Genomic DNA, 10,890 nt, shown 5'->3' with positions numbered 1-10,890 from the left:
TCAGGTGGCTATACTTTAAAATGTTGGTCACTGAATATCATGGACTTTGAACTGGCTTCTACTCCTAAAAATGTTATCATCACTTAGGTGGACAACCAAAAATTCCCTTCACTTCAAAAGCCTCAAATTGTGTTTCTTACAGAGTAAGATTTGTGTAACCAACTGCCTTCTATGGGACAAGAACTATGGTAATAGTGGGTTCAACTATTACACGATTATGTTAATATTTTATTTTCAAAAGCACTTTACAAGAAAATGTTAAGTATGGCTTCCAACAGGAATGTTATACCTGGACTTGATTGGTACCAAGCTCAGATTTTAGTTTTGCAAGGAAAAACAGGCTTTCAGGTTAAACAACAATTTGTAACCAAAACTTTAATCCCAAGGATTCTCACAAAACATATTACAAATGACAGCATGAAAAAAAAAATCTTGCACAGTAACTCAAAGTTCAGCTCTACAATGTACCCTTAAACTGGCAGGACATGGGTATCTTGAATAGTCTCAAATTTCCAAATAATATTACAAAGAGCTATGTATCCATATACAGCAATCACAGAAGGAACTTACGACCTAAAGCAAAGGTAAACTAACTTTCTTGAAACTTCTTAGATTCTAAACCCACTGGACAACCTCTTGTCCAGTGTGAAGACTAGTGGAATTTTTAAACCTCTAATCTAGTTTAAGGGTGCAGCTTTAATTTTTACCTGCTGGCTTGTGTTCACAGCAGCTTTTAAAGACTGCTTAACTACAGCTGCATACCATATCCCAGCTACAGAGTCTTTTTAATTTTTGCCAGTTTTGTTTCCGTAATATTAAACATCACACTTTAGCTGGGCAGGAATTAAGAGGTTTATTTTTATTATCAGTCTATGCAAGACTAAAAATTCAAAGCAAATTCAATTTTGCTTAAGGGAACATTGTAAAGTAACAATTCTTGATATTACATGCCTCATATGATCCATTTCAAACCATAGAGAATTACACCTTTATGTGTCACTGTTCCAAGAGACAAACAAATGTGAACAGCTAAAACATTTTAAAAATGCACCAAGCTTATGAAGTCTCAAACAAAACTTGAATTTTCTGTACATACTCCTGTCAAATGAAGTTATTTCCTGTACACCACTCCTCTTGCAAACTGGTCTTCTATTTCCTTTCATTTGACCTAGATCGGCTGATAAACAGAAAAACAGAAGTTACACCTGTAACTCGGTTACACTGACAAAACTTCATCAAAAGATTTTTATGGGAAAAAGTTGTAAAATTTTTATCCAAGTGGCTTAAAAGAAGACCTATTTCTGCTTTTAATACATTATGTATGCAAGGTCTTAAATGGCTCAGGTCATTAAAGATCTTACCTACGAGACCTAGAGAAAGATCGGGACGGCTTGTGATTTCTCTCCCGGGACAGTGATCTCTCTCTTCTCCTATCTCTAGAAAGGGACCTGAAGTCAGAGGGAAAAGAAAAACAGGGCCATTCAGGATTATACACAACAAATACTTCTAAGAGAAGTTTCTGAAAGCTAAAAGCTATGCCAGTTGATTCATTACTGAAGTCAAGGTCTATCACCATTAACCAAGTCATGGGGGAAACAGCTTAGGAATAGCACAAACACTCCCACTTCTGAGAATGTGGCCCCCCAAAAAGGTTATTCACCTGCTCCGGCTGCGGGAGAAGCTTCTCCGTCTTGGAGATCTAAAAGCAGAAAACAGGAAAATTAGGCCAATTGTCAATTAGCATTTATGGCGTGAGGCATTTCCCAACTTTTCAATCTCACTGTTGGGCCCAGTGAATGTGCCGAAGAACTGGCACCCATCGTCCAAAAAATAAAAAAAAAATTTTTTTTTAAAAAAAGAAAAGAAAAAAAAGGCACAGAAGGATTAAGGAACCAAAAGCTCAAGTGAAAAGCAGCTATTCCAACCATGGATTCACTTTAACAAAGAATGCTTCACAGCAGATCTGTCCAATGCAAAACTTCATGTCAAACTAACTTCACTACCCAAACACCACACCAAAATGTAGTCCCACAAGTAGTTCCAAAAACAGTACCATAAACCAGTATTTGGAACCCATGCAAACCTGCAAGTCCATGACAAGACTTAGGTACCAGGTGGATAGTGTAATTTTGTGAAAACGCGCTAGGTGTAAATATTGATGCCATTAAGTGCTACATTAGAACTGCATTTGTGATCATCACATTTAAGAGTGTGTTTAGGCTTATCAAAATTACCTTAGCTTGGCCCACTTCACCCCCATAATTTAAAAATTTTGAAAACTGTTAGTAAAACCATTTAAAGGTGATAGGATTCAACAAATTTTTGCTAGAAAGGAAAGCTAAATCTGTTAGAGTTATTAAAATTTTTAGTTTGGCATCTCACACATGCAAATAAGTTTCACTTGAAGGTCTAGTTACATTATGAGTTCCCTATCACCCTTAAAAGTTTTATTCAAGCAATATATATATGTACGTTACCATTCAATTATGCACAGCCAGCCTTTGATCCAGAAAAAAAGAATTACTTTAAGCCGCTTACTCCTTATTTTAACCAGCAGTAAACTGTATAAGCAGGAAAAACTTACTAGTTTTTGGGTTTCAACAAGCTAGAAATGGTGAGGTGAGGCTGCCGGACTGACGGCCAGGAAGAATTTGCTGAAAAGGTTTTGCCAGATGTTGCGTTGGATTTAGTTGGTTGGCGAAGGGGGTGTTGTGGATTTTTCCTGCTTTTTTGTTAGCCGAAGGCTGCTGCTGTAGTTGTTGTGAAGACATTTGGTAAATAAACAGCTGAGCTGATTGGCCAGGAATGTGTGGGCGGTCGAGGTGGCTGCTGCCGATTTGGTTAAGGTTGGAGAGAAGGCTGAGAGAAAACAGCATGCTCGGGAACCAAAGGGCGGTGCAACCTGACGACTGGCCATGCCTGGGTCATGTGAAACGACACCAGCCAAGCTGAATGGGGCGCGCTGGTCACATGACGCTGAAAGGGCTAGTTGACTGGCTAATGCAGACTCAGAGGGTGGTGAGAAGAGACATGATGGTGACTCTGTAACGGGGTTCATTTTTATTAATAGATGGACCAAAAAGCACAAAAAAAAAATGAAAAACAAGCCATCAGTACAACCATCTATTAGCTAACAAATACTCTTTATTATGATGGGCAACAGTGTGTTGTTTTGTTTTTCAAAACAGCAAAAGGGGCAAGATTTTGAACTCCTATCTCCTAGGACTTCACTCACCTGTAAGAGGCAAATTCAGTCCTACAGAAACTATTTTGGAGGTTTGAGGAGATGTGGAGTTAGCATCCAGACAATACTGCCTGGTCCAAGAATGATGCCATTTTCAATTATAAAAAAAACTGCATTCTCTCCTATTTGGGTTTGAAGAACAGATGACTGGGATTACTTTAGCCCCCTTTATTGGTCAGTGACTTAAGTTAGTTTCAGAATGATTTCTACTTTACCAGTTGTAACATTAAAACAGCTGCCTGCTTGATAAATATTACAATCGTGCTAACAGAAAACACATTTTTGTGAAGAGCTAGAGTTGAATGTAATGTTTGTCATTATGGAGTCAAGAAATGGAAAAAGGCCTAAATTGAAGTATAAGGGAAGACTTGGAAAGATGCAACTAGAAGATGAACTAGAAGATAGATCCAAGATAGAAGTTACTGACTACCAACATGAACAATGACCTAAAGACAAGCCAACACTCAGCACAACTCACATATCCCAAACTACACCCAGCAAATGTTTCATAAAAACCTGATTCTTCAAAATTTAAAACCCACCAACAAACTTTAAGAGAAATACCTGCTCCTATTAGCTACTCCATTACACCAATACCTCTAAACACGCTCTCTCTAAGTACCTGCGGCGAGGTGGAGGACTCCTCCTCCGATAATCATCTCGAGGGCGACGACCCCAAGAAGGAGGTGGGCCACGATTTCGACTTCTCTTTTCACCATTCGACAGTTCCACTCTTACTCGGCAGCCACATAGTGTTCTAGGAGGGGAAGAAACGTTAAATTTAAAGCAGCCCAACTGACTTTCGAGGATATTAAAGCAAGGGAAAAAAAAAACCCACTCCTATAATTAGCTTCTTTGCAAAAAATACATCTTAATGTCTGCAGAATCCTTAATACCAAAGGAAATTTTAGTTCCCTTATTTTTTCTAGTAAAGGAAACCAACTTCCTTACATTTTATTGCCGTTAGTCTGATCATTGGACTCAATGATAACAGGTGCAATTTAAGTGTGAAAACCCCTGGATTCATCCTCCCACAACTACTTCATCTGTACATCCTGTTTTGACTTCTTCCTTTGAGGCTGCAACAACTGTTTACCAACCTTACTATACACTATGTATCTGCTGGTCTCCCCTCCTCCCCAACCCCCCGCCAGGTAAATAGCAGTAAGAAAGACAGAAGCATTCTGGCCATTTTACATCTCCCTCTCCCCTCAATCATCACACACAATACTTGACACGTAAGAAACTGCAATTGAGAACAGGAGGGGAGGAAAAAAAAAAAAAAAGACAGTTATTTCCCACCTCTTCATTGGTCCACAACCATTATGTTTAGATAGTCCACCATATGTGGACAGTGACTGGCAAGAGGTGGGGCCCTGGAAAAATGTTTCTGTAACCTGCTTAGATAAATGACCTTTTATACAGCTTTACAGCCAACTCTCAGACCCTTTAATTTTTGGCTCTTAACGATTATTTTCCTTGTTTTCATGAAATCCAATGGTTTTCAAATGCCAGGAAGGAGAAGGGCAACACCTATTCACTGTTAAGACTCAGGTGTTGCTTATCAGCCAGCTAACAGAACATTGTAAATGCAAAGGAAAATAACTGTACGAGCCACAGTTCCTAAACAAAATTATTTCCAACATGTAAAAGATAACAGTACAATAAACCCACGTAACCATCATCCACCTACAATCAGTTTGTGGCCATAAGAGAAGTGTCTGATTCCACAATTATTTTAGAAACAATTCAAAGGTGACAACACAGTTGATGCTTTGTGGTGCATTTAGATTAAAATGTTTCAACCATATGCAGCTATCCACCCACCAAGAACTGACCGTTAAAATCATTTTCTTCCATGGCCAACTGAATAAAAAGAAACTTTTCCTAGGTATCTACACTAAAACTGTTCACTCCTTTGATTGCCAAAAAAGGTTTATGTAAATCTCCAGTAACATCAATTTCAGATAGCCAAGAAGCCATCTAAAAGCCACGTATCCTAAAGATTTTAAATATTAAAATACAATCAACGTTATTTATCATTAGTATAAATTAATCAATAAATTACCTCCCATCTAGCTCTCGGACAGCATCGGCTGCATCTCGGGGATCTTCAAATTCAACAAAAGCGAAGCCGGGAGGGTTTCTAGCAACCCACACACTTCGGAGTGGTCCATAATAGCCAAAAGCTCGTTCCAATTCAGTCTTGTTACCATTGTTTCCAAGATTACCTACATAAACTTTACAGTCCAACGGACAGGAATCACGATGCATTTCTGTAAAAAAACAAAAAAAACCCCAAAATATCATAATCCACACAGTGAAAAACAGATCCTTAAGAAAGAATTAAAAAATACTAACTAAAACCCCAAAACCTAAAAGCACTACCCTTGAAACAGTTACTGATAACTGCACAGAAGCCAGCACAAACTGCCTAAGGGGAAAAAAAAAAAAAAAAAAAGAAGCCTCCTTGAAAAGTGAGGGGAAACACCACACTGGAGGAGAATTTACCACAAAGTGGAAACTGAGTTAAGGACTTTACCTATTTCAAATTAATCTTAAAAAAAAAAAAAAAACCTAGAAAAGTAGGACAACCTACTCGAAAGCAAATACAACTCGCTGAAGACAACCACTAGAAAAGTGATACTAATGTGCCTTCACAGGCCAAAAGTTAACCAGCTTCATTCCTCAAGCAACAAGACAAACTTGTTATTAAAAGATGTACCTCATTCTATTCTCAGCACCCAAAAAGTGTTAACCCAAACGTCCAGCAACAGGTTAAGTGGATAAGCAAAATGTATTATCCATACAATGGAGTATTATCCAGGAATGAAGTACTCATAAGTGCTACAAACGTGGATGAAACTTGAAAGCATGCTAAGTTATAGATACCAGACACACAAGTGCACGTATTACGATTCCATGCATGTGTAATATCCAAAATGAGTAAATCCAGAAACAGATCAGTAGCTACCACGGGCTGGGGGAGGAAAAGGGGACAGGGCAAAAGGGAAGTGGCTGCTTATGTGTACGGGTCACCTTAGCGGGTATATAAAACGCGTTAGAACTAGAGGGGTGATAGCTGCATAACATTGTGAATGTACTAAATACCTCTGAATTGTGCCCTTTAAAATGAATCTTATGTTAATTCCATCTCAGGGGAAAAAAGTTATTTGTTATACAAGAATTTACGGCACTTAGGGGGCTTACGTTTGATAAATCTTAAATACTTAAGAAGTCGTCTCAGCAATGAATCTAATCAATTTGTAGGCCACTATCAATTGCATAAAAAAGCAGCCTGTCCAAGAACTCAGCTCAAGAGCTTTTACCACTTTCTTCTCTCTCTGGGTTTATCCAATTAAAAAAACTAGTCCAGACACATCCTATTTGTGTGACCCCACCCTGCAACCAGGAGAGTTCTGAGACCAAACCATTGCCGGGCAATGGGTTCTTTTCCTTTTTCCAAAAACTTTACCGTGACCAGTTACAGGCCTACGTATTAAAGAGCTACAAGAACAAAACAGCTCAAGGAAGAGCGGTTTAAAAAAAAAAAAAGTGATTGGGTTCAGACTATAAAAAGTTAAAAGAACATAAAAATGAATACAGAAATCATTTACTAGGGATGGATCGAAAGGCCCAATCTTGATTACTGACTTGAGAAAAAAAAAAATCACGAGAAGCTACCTAAGAAAACGCGGGGCCTAAAAAAAAAAAAAAAAAGGCGCCATAAATTGAAAAGCCGCGGCCCGGAGTACGACGGACTACCGAGTGCTCCTTCGCCTCAACTCTCGGGCAATCTCACTTTCCGGTTCACGCCCCCCCGTGAAGAGTTAAAAACACCTCCACTTTGAGACCTGGATATAGCCTCTAAGGGCCCGGGAGCCCCCGCCACCGCCCCGTGCTGAACGTCACAAAATGGCGGCAGCGTCTCTTTGTCTCAATCTGGCGCCGCCATTGGGCCTAGCCCCACTTCGGTCCCGTTAAGGCCCATTTCCCATCTCATTCCTTTAGTCGCTAGTCACTTACCGAGATCTCGGGTTAGAAGCGCGTAGACTCAAATCCACACACCCTCGGCTGGGTCTTCCCGGTCCCCTCGCGCCTGGCACCCACAGATACTCTCCCACACCCGTCGTCCACGAAATGGCGGACCAGCACCGTCTCCTCGCCCTTATTTATACGCCATGCTGGAGTCACATGACTGGACGGGCTCGCCCAATGAGGGGCGGAGGAGGCTGTGACGTAATGGCTACAAACTCAGCGAGAACAGCGGTTGCTGGGAGCGCGCTCTGATTGTACCGCCTTGTCTGTGGAGGCAGGCTGCGTTGGGCTCAGGTTGTCTCAGGCCCGGAGCTCCCTCGGGTGTAATTCCCCAGTTGCTGACCTTTGAGTTATTCTCAGTCCCCTGTCCCTCACATCCAAATAGGCTGGGGACACCTCCGCCGTCACTCCCAAACACTGATAGAGCGTTTTGCTCCTAATAAGTTTAAAGTATTAGATGAATTCACTGATTACTTCATCCTCGTGAGCGGTGAGGCTGGAACTGAGACCGTCACGTTCACAAACGTGCTTCGGAATTGCTCCCAAGGTCAAGGAGCTGTTTGTGAGCGATCTGTCACCAGATTGTGCCCACCGGGGTCCCACACTTAGGGAAAAGCCCAAACCTGGGAAGTCCGCCGAACTCTGGCTGGTTTCCCACCCCTCACCCAAACTGCAGGATTTGGCGGAGACGATGGCGCATCATCCTGGACTCTTGAAATGTTTAATAGAAACGCAAACGCAAATGAGACCGGTCAGGCCATGCGGAAACTGTCACCTTTAGCAAATAAAAGTACAAGGAAGTTCCTGAAGAAGATTGAATTTAAATTCAGCCCCCCCACCCCCGCACCGGGGGCAGGGGTGGGGTCCATGGGTCACTCACACCTTCCTGTGTTTCCCACTTCACCTAAAAAAAACCGAGCCACAAGATCAACTATTGGGAGAGAAATACCGCGATGGTGTCAGAAAAATCACCAAAATCTCCTTCGCCGGAACAGTGAGTTCAGCTAGGAAGTTTGCCTGGTGTTCCCTACCCTCTTTCAGTGGAGTCTGACTTATTGCTAAAACTTATTTAAATCTGCTCTCAAGAGAAACGATAACTTGTATTTTTCCACCATTAGCTGAAAGATATACCAATTATTTACTTGTTTTGTTTCTCCCAGATATTCTCTTATTGTGCCTGTAAAAGGTTTATCCATAGTGGGGGGAAAATACAAAGATTTAATGCCTCTGAGCCTTAGTTTTAACACCTGTAAAATGGGGATTTCATACTCCCAAGGAAAGAGGGAGAATGGGAACTGCAGTATGTTGAGCCAGGCCCTGAGCTGGCCTTACCTGGGGTGTTTCCCAGGTGAGGGATTCTAGCAAAACCTTTCTGTTTCTCTATTTTTCTTTCCTTCTGTAATTGTTTTTCTCTTCTGGCTCACTTATATTTGCTTTGATTTGCTCCCCTCCTGCTCTGTAAGTTTTTCTCCTCTTTTTATTTCCTTCTATCAAAGCGAACCCTTTTTGAAGTCAGACAGTCCTAGATTTGGACCACAGTACTGCTGCTACTTACTGCTAAAGTGTCTGGAGAAGAGTCCCTTACCCTTTCTCAAGATTACTTTCTTCTCTGTAAAATGGGATAATTACATCAATGCAGGGTTGTTATGTGCTGTCTACCCTCACAGGAACTTCAACTTTGGTCTACTGCGGTCACACCTGCATCCTCAGGGCCTGGAAACAAGCCTGACACAGCAGGTGATCAAAACATATTTGTTTAATTATTTAATTAATTAAAAAGAAATGATGTATGTAAATCAGCTGGCACAATATTTGCTCAAAAAAATGCTGTGTTCTTTTCACATTTCATTCTTTAGTATTCCAAAGTATCCCATTCTTTCCCACCATTTTTCCTGTTTTTGTTGTTGTTGTTGTTTGTGCATATGATGCTAGTCTAGCATGCATCTTTCAATGGAGCACTCTTTTTTTTGTTAACTTATTATATTTTATTTTTGGCTGTGTTGCGTCCTTGTTGCTGCGCGCGGGCTTTCTCTAGTTGCAGCGAGCAGGGGCTACTCTTTGTTGCGGTGCGCGGGCTTCTCATTGTGGTGGCTTCTCTTGTTGCAGAGCACGGGCTCTAGGCGCATGGGCTTCAGTAGTTGCAGCATGTGGGCTCAGTAGTTGTGGCATGTGGGCTCAGTAGTTGTGGCTCTTGGGCTCTAGGGTGCAGGCTCAGTAGTCGTGGTGCACGGGCTTAGTTGCTCCGCGGCATGTGGGATCTTCTCAGACCAGGGATCGAACCCTGCATTGGCAGGCAGTTTCTTAACCACTGCGCCACCAGGGCAGTCCTCAATGGAGCACTCTTAATCCCTCCAACTGTATTCTCAAATATGTTTTGACCCTCCTCTGGCCATCCACACACACTTTCTGTCTTCTAGTAACTGCAGCCAAGTGAATTATCCATTTAAATTTTGGAATATTTTAATGTTCCTTTAAATTTATTCAACCACCAACCAACCACTCTTGTCTAGACCCTAGAACCATAGGAAGCTTCAATGGGACATAGCAGAATTTCTTGGACAAAGAATGGGGATCATATGTGGTAGTAAACAAACATCTCTTGATTTTCTCTGAGGAACTACCATCCTCACAGTAGACCACGTTATTGATTTAGGTGTGGTTGGGTCCTACACCCCACATTTTTAGGGGTAGAGACATGAGCACCCCTAGTTAATTAAATCATCCTGGTTCTTAGTGGCCTGCCCCACCCCCATTAGTTCAGGAATGGATGACTAATCCAATCAGACCTTCAGCTAATGGGACTTGTAACTTTAGAAATTACAGTAATTTTAGAATTTTTAATAGCCACAATCTAAGTGTAGAATGTAAGATTTTAACAGTTTTCATTTTCCATATTTTTTACAAGCCATAAAATTGTGCTAGGGCTTCTGGTTAAAGTGATTGCAAATTTGAACTCTAAGGATAACTTCCTGGGGCTAACTTTTTATCATCAGGTTCTGTATTAGCTGCATTATAGCCATAATCTATTATCTTTTTTACAGAAACCCTTCCAATTTAAGGCTCTGCAAGTTGTACACTGCCAAAAATGCCCATATAAATTTATAAGAGCAGCAGAAATTATTGATGTACAGTATTAATTCCATGAACTGTTAGCTATCTTGCCAGCGCTGCTGCTAGGCCAGCCAGAGAGAGGTGTGTTCCTTCCCTCCGACTAGTGGGGTCCTGAACCTGCCAGCCATCCTCCTTCTAGTAGGGAGGAAGCAGCCTGCAGTGGACCCAACCTAAAGAGAGGGAGAGCTGAGAGATGGGGAATAAGGAGCTCTAAAGCTCTTGTTTAAGAAGGCCTGAACCCAATTCCACTTGTGAGATTCCAAGTTGTTTGAACATACATGTTCCCTACCTCTTCCCCTGATTTGCCTAAGCCACTTTGAGTTGGTTTTTTTTCCTGTCACTTGCGAACAGAAGGATTCCAAATACAGAAATTACTCTGACATCTCACTACCTCAAGTCAAGAACCATGGCTCTAAGTTATTGTCCATTTCTAAAATTCACCTGTTACCAACTTGTTAAGTGCTTTTTCTTTTTTTCTTTTTTTTTAAAAATTTATT

General features: G+C 41.1%; 1 protein-coding gene across 1 annotated transcript; it reads right to left on the bottom strand.

Annotated features, from left to right (window-relative positions):
- Nucleotides 1-355: 355 nt before the first annotated feature.
- SRSF3 (serine and arginine rich splicing factor 3) lies at nucleotides 356-7,406 on the bottom strand. Its single transcript, XM_007197959.3, has 6 exons — nucleotides 7,271-7,406; nucleotides 5,313-5,520; nucleotides 3,867-4,001; nucleotides 1,661-1,699; nucleotides 1,362-1,448; nucleotides 356-1,177 (listed from the first exon to the last, which is right to left on the bottom strand). Exons 2-6 carry the CDS (start codon nucleotides 5,516-5,518, stop codon nucleotides 1,150-1,152), a joined length of 495 nt encoding a protein of 164 aa, XP_007198021.1. The 5' UTR covers nucleotides 5,519-5,520; nucleotides 7,271-7,406; the 3' UTR covers nucleotides 356-1,149.
- Nucleotides 7,407-10,890: the final 3,484 nt, after the last annotated feature.

Source organism: Balaenoptera acutorostrata, chromosome 10, assembly GCF_949987535.1.
Source record: "Balaenoptera acutorostrata chromosome 10, mBalAcu1.1, whole genome shotgun sequence".
Classification (NCBI taxonomy): domain Eukaryota; kingdom Metazoa; phylum Chordata; class Mammalia; order Artiodactyla; family Balaenopteridae; genus Balaenoptera; species Balaenoptera acutorostrata.
This window is presented reverse-complemented; position numbering and strand designations above follow the sequence as displayed.